The sequence below is a fragment of the Canis lupus genome, chromosome 21 (genome assembly GCF_003254725.2).
Source record: "Canis lupus dingo isolate Sandy chromosome 21, ASM325472v2, whole genome shotgun sequence".
Taxonomy (NCBI): domain Eukaryota; kingdom Metazoa; phylum Chordata; class Mammalia; order Carnivora; family Canidae; genus Canis; species Canis lupus.
The window spans coordinates 6,650,872-6,664,959 of NC_064263.1; the positions used below are offsets into that span (position 1 = coordinate 6,650,872).

General features: G+C 35.8%; 1 protein-coding gene across 4 annotated transcripts in view; it reads left to right on the forward strand.

Annotated features, from left to right (window-relative positions):
- MRE11 (MRE11 homolog, double strand break repair nuclease) overlaps positions 1–14,088 on the forward strand; it is a 79,256-nt gene that overhangs the window by 16,717 nt on the left and 48,451 nt on the right. For all 4 annotated transcript variants that reach the window (XM_025419269.3, XM_025419268.3, XM_025419267.3 and 1 more), the window contains 6 exons: positions 2,637–2,724; positions 3,646–3,787; positions 6,369–6,483; positions 10,920–11,105; positions 12,371–12,542; positions 13,710–13,790. In XM_025419269.3, coding sequence (XP_025275054.1) covers positions 2,637–2,724; positions 3,646–3,787; positions 6,369–6,483; positions 10,920–11,105; positions 12,371–12,542; positions 13,710–13,790 — 784 coding nt within the window. The remainder of the gene's footprint in view (positions 1–2,636; positions 2,725–3,645; positions 3,788–6,368; positions 6,484–10,919; positions 11,106–12,370; positions 12,543–13,709; positions 13,791–14,088) is intronic.

Below are 14,088 nucleotides of genomic sequence, written 5' to 3' on the forward strand. Positions count from 1 at the left end.
TAGTAACTTCTTGCAAGATACATCCACAAAGGCAAAAGAAACAAAAGCAAAAATGAACTATTGGGACTTCATCAAGATAAGAAGCTTTTGCACAGCAAAAGATACAGTCAACAAAACTCAAAGACAACCTACAGAATGGGAGAAGATATTTGCAAATGACATATCAGATAAAGGGCTAGTTTCCAAGATCTATAAAGAACTTATTAAACTCAACACCAAAGAAACAAACAATCCAATCATGAAATGGGCAAAAGACATGAACAGAAATCTCACAGAGGAAGACATAGACATGGCCAACATGCATATGAGAAAATGCTCTGCATCACTTGCCATCAGGGAAATACAAATCAAAACTACAATGAGATACCACCTCACACCAGTGAGAATGGGGAAAATTAACAAGGCAGGAAACAACAAATGTTGGAGAGGATGCGGAGAAAAGGGAACCCTCCTACACTGTTGGTGGGAATGTGAACTGGTGCAGCCACTCTGGAAAACTGTGTGGAGGTTCCTCAAACAGTTAAAAATATACCTGCCCTACGACCCAGCAATTGCACTGTTGGGGATTTACCCCAAAGATACAAATGCAATGAAACGCCGGGACACCTGCACCCCGATGTTTCTAGCAGCAATGGCCACTATAGCCAAACTGTGGAAGGAGCCTCGGTGTCCAACGAAAGATGAATGGATAAAGAAGATGTGGTTTATGTATACAATGGAATATTACTCAGCTATTAGAAATGACAAATACCCACCATTTGCTTCAACGTGGATGGAACTGGAGGGTATTATGCTGAGTTAAGTAAGTCAGTCGGAGAAGGACAAACATTATATGTTCTCATTCATTTGGGGAATATAAATAATAGTGAAAGGGAAAATAAGGGAAGGGAGAAGAAATGTGTGGGAAATATCAGAAAGGGAGACAGAACGTAAAGACTGCTAACTCTGGGAAACGAACTAGGGGTGGTAGAAGGGGAGGAGGGCGGGGGGTGGGAGTGAATGGGTGACGGGCACTGGGTGTTATTCTGTATGTTAGTAAATTGAACACCAATAAAAAAAAAATGAATATCAAAAAAAAAAAAAAAAAAGAAATATCAGACATTTAAAAAAACTTAGATGTGGGAAAGACTTTTCTGTCTATGATACAAACTGAGAAGCCATAAAAGTAAAATTGATTGTCTTTGTAAAAGTAAATTTGCATGACAAAAACTGCAATGAAAAGTCAGAGTTCAACTAGGAAGAATATTTGGCAATTCATTGCAAATTAGAGTAAGGTCTAATTTCCCAGTAGGCAAATAACTCTTTCAAATCAATTTTAAAAATTTGAGAGTTCATAAAAACGTAGGTAAAGAGTACAGATATAGTTCACAGAAAAGGTGACATTTAAACATAAGAATATGAAAATACAAAAGGGAATTCATAGGAAAGATACAAAATTAAGCACCACTGAGAGATTTTTCTCCTGTCAGATTGGCGTAGATGAATGATTCTCAATTCTAGGTTGACATTGTAGTCCCCTAGAAATATAAAAAAAAAAAATTACGACAGTTTCTGGGTCAATTACTCTCTTGTATATGTCAGTGTTGTATCTTAAAAGATACCTAGACAATTGTTATATCTTAAAAGATACCTAGACAATCCTAACATGCAACTAAGGTTTAGAACCCCAGGCATGGATTTAAAAGCTTGGTAACTTACTTTGCTGATAGAATAAAGGGAAAAAGTAGTCTCTCGTGAGTTGCTGTTGTATTATGTGTAAATTTATCTAATTCTCTTGAGGGAGATTGATGATATTTCCAAATTTACAAATGCATGCTTATCCTTTGACCTCGTATCCTTCTAAGTATTTTCTTATATATGCACAAGGATAATTTTGTACAAGATTACTCATTGTACATTATTTGTGTTATTTGTAAAGTAAAAAAACTGGAAATAGTCTAAATGACCATTGATAGGTAACTACTTAAACACCTTGTAATAGCCCATTCAATGGAGTACTGTCTGCCAAAGAAAGCACAAGGAAGTTCTTTGTGTACTGATAGAGAATGATTTCTAAAACATATTAAATGAAAAAATAGGGTGCAGAAATCTATATCATGCTGCCATTTGTATAAGAAGAAAAAAGATGCATTTTATTTGCTAAGGAAAGTATAAGATATTATTGCAAAGATATACTAGAAGTTGCTATTGGCATTTGCCTCTGAGAAGAGAAGCTAGGTGACTAGGCGCAGGGTTGGGTGGGAGACTTGTAAATTGCACAAGTAGTTAGTGATAGAGCTGGAATTTTGAATCTTGGTTTCCAAAATGATGTGTTTCCTTCCCTCCCTCTTCTTCAAAGAACCTTATACAAAGGCTTTTAAAATTCTGAAGCACTCTTTACTTTCCATTAGTCAGATATAGCTCATGTAATTCACAAATATCATATATTGCAGTGTTTTCTTTAGGGTAGTACTGTGTGATATTTATTTGAATTGTTCCTTGTCCTTTTATTTCTTTAAAGCTCACTCAACACTAGTGGTCTTCTGCCAACTTACTCAGTTTGCCCATAATTGCATTAATTTTTTAGAGGAAGGTATTGGGGAAAACAGTTTTTTTGTCTTTTATAGAAACATTAATTTTTTTTATTTTTTTTTAAGGTTTCCATGGGTGAACTACCAAGATGGCAATCTCAACATTTCGATTCCAGTGTTTAGTATTCATGGCAATCATGATGATCCCACAGGGGTAATTATAGGGTTCTTACAGTTTGTTGTCACTTTAGTTTAAAGCATTCCTGTCCTTCCCAGAAATTTTTAGTCAAATTGAGTCAGAAAGTCAAATTGACTTTGAATCATTCATATAAGCTTTTATACTGCTTTTTAGATAATTTTTAAAAATCTGGGAATAGTAATTGGTATGTGAGGTATGCTTTTATTTCATTAGTGCTGAGATTGACAATAAGTAACCAGGAATAAGAATAAATACCCAACATTTGTATAAAGCTTTATAGTTTACCTGGTGTTTTTGTGTCTCTTACTCAAAATCTTACCTGTAGGAAATGATTTCTCATCAACAGTTTTAAATAGAAATTAGATCATCTTATTGCCTATATGATATGGAAATAATAATTGAGGTTCTACACTTAAAATAGCTTTTTGTTTTATCTGATCATTAATACCATAAATCACTAGTATCTAGTTTTTTCCCCCCATGGTTTAAGAGATCTATTTACTATTACAAAGCACTTATTTCAGGGCTGGCCTTTATTTTATTTCTTTTTTTTAAGTAGGCTCCATGCCCAGCATGGAGCCCAGTGCAGGACTTGAACTCATGACTCTGAGATCGAGACCTGAGCTGAAATCAAGAGTGGGACACTTAACCAGCTGAGCCACCCAGGCACCCTTGGTTTTTATTTTTGGTGGTCAAGACACCATAAGTTTTGATGAAATGTTAACTTTGAATTTAGCATGTGGTTCCAAATTATTGTAGGTCATTTGTAATTGAAGAAAGGTAACAAATACTTTCACTGTTTTAATTTTGTTCTGGGAAGATACTATCCTAATCTATGTAAGTAGTATATGGAATATGCTTTAATAGGTAATAATATGATACGGGATTACTTATTTTTAGATATATATTAATATTCTTTGAAAATATTTTACATAGGCAGATGCACTCTGCGCCCTGGATGTTTTAAGTTGTGCTGGATTTGTAAATCACTTTGGACGTTCAATGTCTGTGGAGAAGATAGACATCAGTCCAGTTTTACTCCAAAAAGGAAGCACAAAAATTGCTCTATATGGCTTAGGTAAGATTTTTTTATTTTATACTGTTTATGTTAATAAATAGTTGCTTACGAGCAACTGAAATCAAATTCTGGAATTAACTTTTTGTTATTTGGGATAAAGTGAAGCAAATCTAATTATTCCTGATGAGTGACTGTAAAATATGATAGAAGGTTTTGGTTGAAATTTTTTAGTATTTAATAAGGACCATTAGCCCTTAATACTTCCTTTAATGGCAGTTTTGATTAAAAAAAAATTTCCTTTAGTGTCTGTTGTTGATTTTTTTTTTTCTTTTAGACTCTGGTATAGAATCTTGAATGTTTAGAATCATAGAGTAGAAAAACTGCATTTTGGTATCTTGGAAGTCTTTGAAATACCTGAAGCTTCACTGTCCAGTATAGTAACTACCAGCCTCATGTACATAGTGAGCACTTGAAATGTGGCTTGAAATGAGGAATTGAGATATGCTGTATATATAAGATCACAGCAGATTTCAAAGACTTAGAAAAAAATGTAAAATACCTTATTAATATATTTGGTTAAATAAAATAAAATTAATTTTACCTGTTTCTTTTTGGTTGTTTTATTGTAGTTACTAGAAAATTTAAAATTTGGCCTGCATTAGTGGCTCATGTTATATTTTTGTTAGACATGGTAGGCCAGAGCTGTCATCTGTAATGCTTGGAATATTTGCTTTATCAACTTGTCTATCTTCAACTTATCTGGTATCCAATAGGTGAAAACCTATTTGCTAGGCTTGATTCTGTATGAACAACAACAACAACAAAAAAAAATCAAATAATATTTTCAGAGTGTATTCTGACTATTTGTTGAGTTTTCCTTTGATTAAGTTCAGCTTGATACTTTGTCTTACGAATTTCATAGCCTTAAAAAAATTTCATAGCCTTACTATTTTTATTGTGTATAATTATAAAAATTATATTCCATATTAAATCAACCTTAAAGTGCCCTGAGAGAAATTAGGAAAAAATTTCACACTGTAGCCTTAACCTAGTTTTTATATTTTTTGAAAGATTTTAGTATAGTAGAAACCTTAGAAGACTTTATTTACTTCATTCAAGTCTCTCTGATATGTTTTTAAAAGAAGAATTATGGGTTTTATTTAAATACTTCTCTAGGGAATTTAGTCTTTGTCCAGTTTTCATTATTTCTAAAAAGTAGAAAAGCATCATGGTTATCTATATTTTAGAGATCAGGAAAATGAGATCAAAGTGTTATGTCTGATTTCTCAAGTGATAGAGCAAGAAGTGGAATATACTTTTTCAAAGTTGGTAACAGGTATTTTAGTCACTGCAACATTAGGGATCATATCTGCAGAAAATGGGTGATCTTCCCACTTTCAGACTAAGACAGATCCCAGGTGGCTGCTGGAGCATCACTCAGTCATCTGTTTTCTCCCAAACTCTCATTTCATCCTCTTCTGTTCTTAACTGGACTCCACCTCTTCCCTACACCCTCACTCCAAACCTCTTTACAGTTAGCAAATTCCCTCATACCGTGTTTCCTCTCTGTATGTTGTTTCTATTCTCCGACCTACAGGGAAACTGACTGGTCCCTAAGGCTCTGTGTCCCATGAACTTTTCTCAGGCTTCTTACAGACTTTAGGGCAGGGGGTGCGGGTGAGGAATCACTGATCCTTCTTTTTCCTGCTTTCTTTTTCCTTTCCAGTCTACAAACACCCTGCCCCCTGGAAGCTGCCCCTCACATTTTTCACTTGTCTACCCTCAGATTTTGTCAGTGTTCTTAAGGCTTCAACACGAAAGTCGATCAGCCTTCTGCTGCCTTGGACTTTGTATGCCTTGACTTTTTTGTTTCTGGTGTATATGTTCTGCATTCCACCATCTGTTCCATTGGTTATACTTTGGAAATTCTCTTTAAAAAAGTAGACTTTTTCTGGTTTTTAGCTTTTGCATTGTTGGTTTTTTCTTCCAAGGCCTTCTCTAATGACTGCATAAAGTAGTAACTTTCCCCCCACTGATATTGCCATCTTAGCATCCTTTTTCCCTTTTATACTATTTAAAAGTATAATTTGTAGTTTTAGTTGTTTTTGTTGGCCTTCTCCACTAGACTAAGATCTTTTGGGGTATAGGAAGAATCACTTAAAAGTCATTATATTATTAAAAAGCATAATATCTTTATTTAAAAACAATATATAAGAATATTTTTAAGTATTTTATTTTTTATCTTATCCTTTTTAATATCTCTTATAACGTATATTAGATCGAAAATATGTATAATAAATAAAGGGGTAGTGAAAAACCATATGGTTGAAAATTTTAATAAGAATTTAAGCGTAGAAAAAAAAAAAAAAGAATTTAAGCGTAGAAAATTTTAATTTTTATTCCACATTTTCCAGATTTCAAAGGTATGTATGCCTGACATGAGAAACATTTTTTAATACAAGTATCTTCTCAGCAGCTGTCATGTAAGAACCTGGAACATATTCATTTGAAAAAATGATTCCAGATTTCAAATAGATCTCTAGTAAAAAAGTGAAGTACTTAGAGAAGCACATAAGTTAGAAGCAAAACATTCATTTTTAAACCAAGTAAGAAACCAGTTTTAAAATAATGTGTGTTTCAGGGTCCATTCCAGATGAGAGGCTCTATCGAATGTTTGTCAATAAAAAAGTAACAATGTTGAGACCAAAAGAAGATGAGAACTCTTGGTTTAACTTATTTGTGATTCATCAGAACAGGTAAAAGTATTTTTTGGGGAAAAAAAAATTTTTTTTTTGAATTTTTGAGTCAAGTATTGAGGTTCCTCAATCTATTTTCAGGCTTCCATATTTCTATAAATGTTCCTTAGTCTTTGAAAGTTGTCAGTGCAGGACCATGCAAAACTTACATGTGCTTTGTGTGACTGCATTTTGAAATTGTTTCCAATAAATTCATATCTCTAAAGTATATTTATGACCTATGCATAAGATACAAGAATAACCATAAAATTGAATACTCAACAAAGAAGTAGAACATTACGAGTACATTACCTGTGTCTTTTCTTGACCCCATTTCTTTACACATACCCCAGAGGGGAGCACTATTTTTAATATGTATATAATCAAATTGCTTTTCTTTATTGTTTAATCATGTACGTATCCATCATGAGTATTTTATTTAGTTTTGGTTTAACTAGAACTCTGTTGTATATTTTTCAGCTAGCTTATTATGTTCCTCATTACATTACTAAGATTCATCCATTTCGATGCTTAAAAGCATAATTAATTTTCACTGATATGTACAAACTTTTTCTTGTATTGGTGAATATTTTGTGTTATTTTCAGTGTCTTGCTTTTTTTAAACATTTTTGTTATGAATATCCTGGTGCATATGTGCAGGTGTTTTTCTAGAATATATTAGATATAGCTAGATCCGCTGTCTTTTGTTGGTATCTTGAAGAAGTTTGGTCTATTGGTTGGATGCAGGATTGATTCAAAGGAAGGTAGACTTGATGCAAGATGTATTATGTGATAACCACAGTTAAAGTGTAAAACGATGGTGATGAAAATGGTGTGGAAGGGACAAACCCAAGAAGTTACAAGGAAGAATCCAAAGGGCCTGATTATATGATTTATTACTTATTGAACAGATACTTATTGAATGCAGAATCGCTGGTACTTCAACCCACTAAACATTGAGTGAAAAGAAGGCTTTACAAGGCAGCCTTCTGTTGCCTTATGTATACTCTCAAACTGAGTTTTAAAGGAGGAGCAGACTCAGGTTTTTTTTTTTTTTTTTTTTTTTAATTTATTTATTTATTATAGTCACAGAGAGAGAGAGAGGCAGAGACACAGGCAGAGGGAGAAGCAGGCTCCATGCACCGGGAGCCCGATGTGGGACTCGATCCCGGGTCTCCAGGATCGCGCCCTGGGCCAAAGGCAGGCGCCAAACCGCTGCGCCACCCAAGGTTCCCCAGACTCAGGTTTTAATAAGTGCAGTCTCCTTATAACTTTGCACCACTGGAGTTTGTCCTTCTCTTGTTTAGGTCTTCCCAGTTCTGCTGCACTTTCTACTTTCCCAAAGTAGGAAAAAGTCAGAAGGAAAAACCCTAAGTGATTCCAAGAACTTAAATCAGAATGAGAGGTGGAATGGCAACATTGGGAATGGAAGCTGGTAGTATGATGTTGATAATGGCTAGTTGCTGGTGATGTTAAACATTGATCATTTGATTAAGGTGGTATATGCTAGATTTCTCCAGAGTCAAGGTCCCATTTTCCATTTTGTAATTACTATTTTGGGAAAATACTCTGATACTAAATGAATGTACCGTTTCACCTTAAAATTTTGCCTGCTAATTTTAGCCTCCTTCGGTGGATCTTATTTCCAGCAATGAATACTATGGTGTTACAGTTACTATTTTTTATTTCCCTCATTCATTCTGCATTTATTAATTGAAATTCTTCTGTAAGGAAGATTTGTCCCTTCTCTCATCTATTCATTTATGTTGTTATGGACTCAAGGATATTTTATCCTTTGAGTTATAATCCAGTACTGTCAATTTTTGTTTTTTGCTGTTTTTTTGCTGTTGCTCAAATTGTTCCAGTTTTGACCATTAAGAGTTCTTTCGTATTAGCTTCTGTGTCCTTTCAGCATGCCCTCTTCTTATTTATTTATTTTAAAGGTTTTATTTTTTTATTCATGAGATACACAGAGGGAGGCAGATACATAGGCAGAGGGAGAAGCAGGCTCTCTGCAGGGAGCCCAGTGTGGAGCTCGATCCGACTCTGGGATCGACTCCGGGATCACGACCTGAGCCAAAGGCAGATGCTCAACCACTTGAGCCACCCAGGCGTCCCCTTATTTATTTACTTTTGATCATGTCCTTCACTTTCTGGTACCACAAGATGCTCCAGGCTCATCTTGTTTTTTTCTGCCCTTGCCCTGGAATCAACCTTTTTCCAAGGAGTCCTGATTGCCTTTATTGGAGAACAGTATTTAGAAACCCAGATACACCCATTAGATGTGTTTAATTGCCACCAGGACTCTTGTAGCCCTCACTGATAAGAGTTAAGGAAATAAGTGTATGTATCTGAAACCATGCATATTCATCTGTATTTGTTAAAAACACATGCAAGCATGAGTTTATACTTAATTCTAATCCAGCCCTACAGGGTTCATTTTTGTCTTTCCATTGTATTTGGGAGTTCTTTCTCTAAAAGTTAAAAACCTGGATTATAATATCTATAAGATATTTACTTAATATTTTTCAATCTTGGTTGACATACTAGGTAATTTCAAAATTGCTGACCTGTACCCTTGTGAGAAACAAATTTGCCAACTAATATATAGTGTTTATATAGTGATTTTGGTCGTTAGCCTTGCTGTATCAAGTCAGAACACCACCTCTAGAATTACTTAGGCCAGCTCCTTTTTCCTCTAGTCCCTTCAACGTGATTTTCCAGTTTTTTTGTAATATGGTTAGGCTCATTTGTAACCCTCTGTATTCTTACATACTTTTTTATTGCTCTCATGGACTTATAAAAAAATAGGGTTTGTCCCAGTGAATGACAGTTCATGAGCCTTTTTACATTTTATTTTATTTCCCATATGTATCTGTATATGGGCCAGTTTCTTTCCCTGGCTGAAGAACAAAGTAGACCCTGAAGCAGAAGAGCACCTTGTCATACAAAAATATTTCCAGAGGGATATTTTGATCAACTTGTGAGTCACAAATGAGGTTCAGCCTACCAGCATAATCTTCCCTCTTCCATGAAAGAGTTGGTGGTCTATGAAAGCACAATTGCATCCTGTAGTTTTCGAGTTATTCTGTGCTTCTTCAGTAACTGTGATAATGTCATAACCTAGATAGGTATTTTTTACATAAAAACATCCCTAGATCCACAAGCCTGCTGCTTCTCTGATTTCGCTTCCAGCTCTTCCCTGCATTCGTCCTGCTCAGCCACACTCCTCTCCTTGCCGTCCTTGAACTCACTGACTATATTCTCCCTTCAACACTTCTGCCATCTCTCTGCTCTAGGACTGCCGGACTCAGCCCTCTGCTAGGACTTTCTTCCCTTGCAGGCTTGATCCCTCCTGGCAGTTCTCCGCTCGTGTGTCACCTAGCAGAGCAGCCTGTCCTGGCCACCCTGAGCACAGTAGCATTCCCATTTCTGTATCACTTTTCCCTTGATTTTTCTTTATAGCACTTCCCACTACTTGACAGATTATATATGCATACGTGTGCACATATGTGTGCATAACGTAGAATTGCTTATTCCCCCACTGGACTTTATCCCCTAATGTGTCTTTGGTATCTAGAAGAGGCCTGGGACACCTGGCACATAGTAGACATGTGGTGAATATTTGTTGAATGAATGAATATTGATTTGCCTTAAGCGAATGCTAGGTTGAAGTATTTCAACACTTTTACTTAAATTCCCAGGGAGAAAGTGAATATCCGGGAAAACCTCCTTCTTGTCCTTTCTCATTTTGGGTTTTCGTGTATCTTTTAATGATAACAGCTGATCTAGGTATAAAACCAGAGTTTGCAAATCTTCATACAGTATTTTATGTAATATTGAAAAACTCATCTCTTATGTAAGACTGAAATTCTTACTCCCATTATTATCAGTAAACAAAACATGCTAAAAAATGACAGGACATCTTTAGAGATTTGTTTTTATTCTACAAAGTTTAGACTTAACTCACTTTCATTTTCTGACATATGTATATATGTATGTATATAATCAGACTGTATATATATTAGATATATATGAATCCAACTAATTTATATGTTTTTGCTATTGATAGAGCTCATGCTGCCGCTTCTCTGATTTTGCTTCTAGCTCTTCCCTGCATTCATTCTGCTCAGCCATACTGTTGATGGAGCTTATGCTTTTCTGATTTTCCCTCTGTAAAGCCTTTTGTGGTCTGTCTCTCAGTGTAGAATTGACCACTTTCTCTTCTGTGGCTCCTATCTGTCTGTGTCCTGCAAGTTTATAAACCGTTGGAGGATTATATCACTTTTTGAGGTATTATCTTTGCATCCCTCATCTCTTGAATAGTTTCTGGCACATGGAAGAGGTGTCATAAGGCTTTAAAGAATGGAAAAAGAAAGATCTGTATTGCTTTACTTAGTATGAAGTGTTTGTATACCTCTGGATATTTATATTTATTTTTAAAAATCTTGATACAGGAGTAAACATGGAAATACTAACTTCATTCCAGAACAATTTTTGGATGACTTCATTGATCTTGTTATCTGGGGCCATGAACATGAGTGTAAAATAGCTCCAACCAAAAATGAACAACAACTCTTTTATGTATCCCAACCTGGAAGTTCAGTGGTTACTTCTCTTTCCCCAGGAGAAGCTGTAAAGAAGTAAGTGTTATATTTTCCAAATCAGTTAAAATAAAAAAATTACGTACTATAATACTTTAATCATCCAACAGGTTCAAGATACTGATGGTTTTGTATTTGATAGATTACTTTATGAAGATTATTTGATGTAATCTTTAACTATTTTCCCAGATCTTAAGCCATCTTCAAAGGAGAGCATTCCAGTGGTGTTAATAATTTTGCTGCTTATATGGCATGTTGAGGGCCAACATTTTTACTGATTAAATTTCAAGTTAGAGTGCTATGGATGATGATTAATTTCACAGAAGTCCATTTATAAACAAATTCATCCAATGCCATCTAATTGAGATTTTTCTGGTTATAAATGCATTATAGCATATCTCTTTTCTTTTAATTCTTTAGGAGAATTATATGATAAAGTAATTGATGCTGATGAAGCCCAGTTTTTTTTTTAAGATTTTATTTATTCATGAGAGACAGAGAGGCAGAGAGAGAAGCAGGCTTCATGCAGGGAGCCTGACGTGGGACTTGAGCCCAGGTCTCCAGGATCAGGCGCTGGGCTGAAAGCGGCGCTAAACTGCTGAGCCACCTGGACTGCCCCAAGCTCAATTTTTTTTTTTTAATTTCATTCATTTATTCATGAGAGACACAGATAGAGAGAGAGGTAGAGACACAGGCAGAGGGAGAAGCAGGCTCCATGCAGGGTGCCTGATATGGGACTCTATCCCGGGTCTCCAGGACCATGACCTGGGCCAAAGGCAGTGCTAAACCGCTGAGCCACCCAGGCTGCCCCCAATTTTTATAATGGATTTCACCTTTTGAATCCACTCAGATTTTAACTTTTGTGATGATAATAATAGATTTAGGCTATGGTAGTAGGATGTAGATTTGTATGTTATTTTTCAGAGTTGTGCTTATTCATTTCACAGATGTGTGTATATGTACCTACTCACAGGGAATATGTGTATGTGTAATAGTCTGTACTATACATACTACTGTCATAGCCCTGGTAACATTGATCATGCCTATAGTATGCCTGTCTTTGCTTACTGAAGTGTGTAGTTCAGACGGGGAGGAATGAGTCAATTTTATTCTGGGGCAGAAGAATGTTTAACATATTTTTTCAATTTGATGTGATACAACATCAAATTGTTAAACAAATTTTTAAGAGTATGATTTTGTAAAGAAATATTTTGTAGAAAGTTAGAAATATGATAGTCTTGGTGTGCACATTTCCAGAGAGAATTTACAGTGTGACTAGGCTTTCATTTCCCCCCTCATTTCAGACACGTCGGTTTGCTGCGTATCAAAGGAAGGAAAATGAATATGCAGAAAATCCCTCTTAACACAGTTCGGCAGTTTTTCATGGAGGATGTTGTTCTGGCTGACCATCCAGAGATTTTTAACCCAGATGATCCCAAAGTAACCCAGGCCATTCAGAGCTTCTGTTTGGAGAAGGTGATTCCTCTATATAAGAGCTGATGAGATCTGCTTTAGCTGAGAGATGATTGCCGATGAATTAAATACTTCCACAGAGTAGAAGTCTTTGTGTTTGTTACCGTCTCAGGAAGCCCACAAGGAAGCACTGTTGTTCCATGAATGAATTTAACTGTATCAAAGACCTTTTTTTTTTTTTTTTTAAGTCTTGGAGGTGGAAGAATGTTAAATGTAGAAGGAACTTTGTGTAATTAAGGCCCCCCTTCCATTCCTCCTCCTCAAAAACCTACAAGTCATCTTTTCTTTTTTTTGTGTTCTGATTTGATAATTTGTTCATTTTATTTATGAAAGGAGTCAGTGGCTTTGATTGGGGAATGGGAGGATACTATGGAGGATGAGGAAAGCCTTAGCATCTCTAATAATCTCCATTAAGCACCTCTTTCACCCTGAAAACTACCCCAAATGAATTCTGTAAATGTGTTTGCTGTGTGCCTTGTAGCTTCAGCATAAGTACCAGACCTCACCTTCCATGCGGATTTGCCACTCCTGAACCTCTGAGAAATTCTAGAGCTGTTGCAGAAGGTGTATGAATGCACTTAATAATATGTAAATTGACAGCTTAATAACAGTTGCTTACAATTATTGTAATTCTTACAGTTATCATTGTGATATTCATTGATTGCTTATATAGTCTGGGCATTGTTGACAGCATTTTGCATTTAATCCACTCAACAGTGCTGTAGGTAGGTAGGTAGATAGGTAGGTAGATAGAGTCTATCGTCTGCATTTTATAGAAAGAACACAGCCTTCCTGACAACATGTAACTCAGTTAACTGACAAGTTGAAGAGTATGCTGGTTTCAAGAGGATTAGATCCAAAAATTCACATTAAGACCGCGGTTTCTGACTGTTCCTGTTTAGCCTCTATGATACCTGTTCTCCAGCTTCCCTGGAGACGCTGAGTTCTGTTGGACCGAGATCATGTATATGTCCCCAGGAGGTGGAAAATGGATGGATTGGTCAGGCCTATGTCAGGTCTCTCAGCCTTGACACACTGACGTTTTAGGCTGGTTCATTCTTTGTTGTGGGAGGTCGCATTGTAGGATTTCAGCAATAATCTCTTTGACCTCTACCCGCTAGATGCCAGTAGTATCTTTCCCCTAAGTCATGACAGTATTTTTATTTTGAGATTAAAGAAATGCTTGAAAATGCTGAACGAGAACGTCTGGGAAATTCTCAACAGCCAGAGAAGCCTCTTATACGACTGCGAGTAAGTCTGATTTAGATAAATGAAACATTATGGGTTTTCAGAAGATAGTACTATATGGTTTACATAATTTTTTTCTTTAATTAGAGTGTATACAGTAATAAGAGCAATCACCATCTAGCACCAGAAATAATAAAGCTGTCAGGATTTGATTTAATCATAGTTTAATTCTGAGAAGTTTTGATTTTTTTCTAATGTTTTTCATTTTCTAAGTAGTCTGTTGTTCTATTTAAGAAGTTGGCCAAAATCTCTAAGTGCATCTTTTACCCTCTCTCTCCCCTCACTCCCTGTGGCCTCCCTG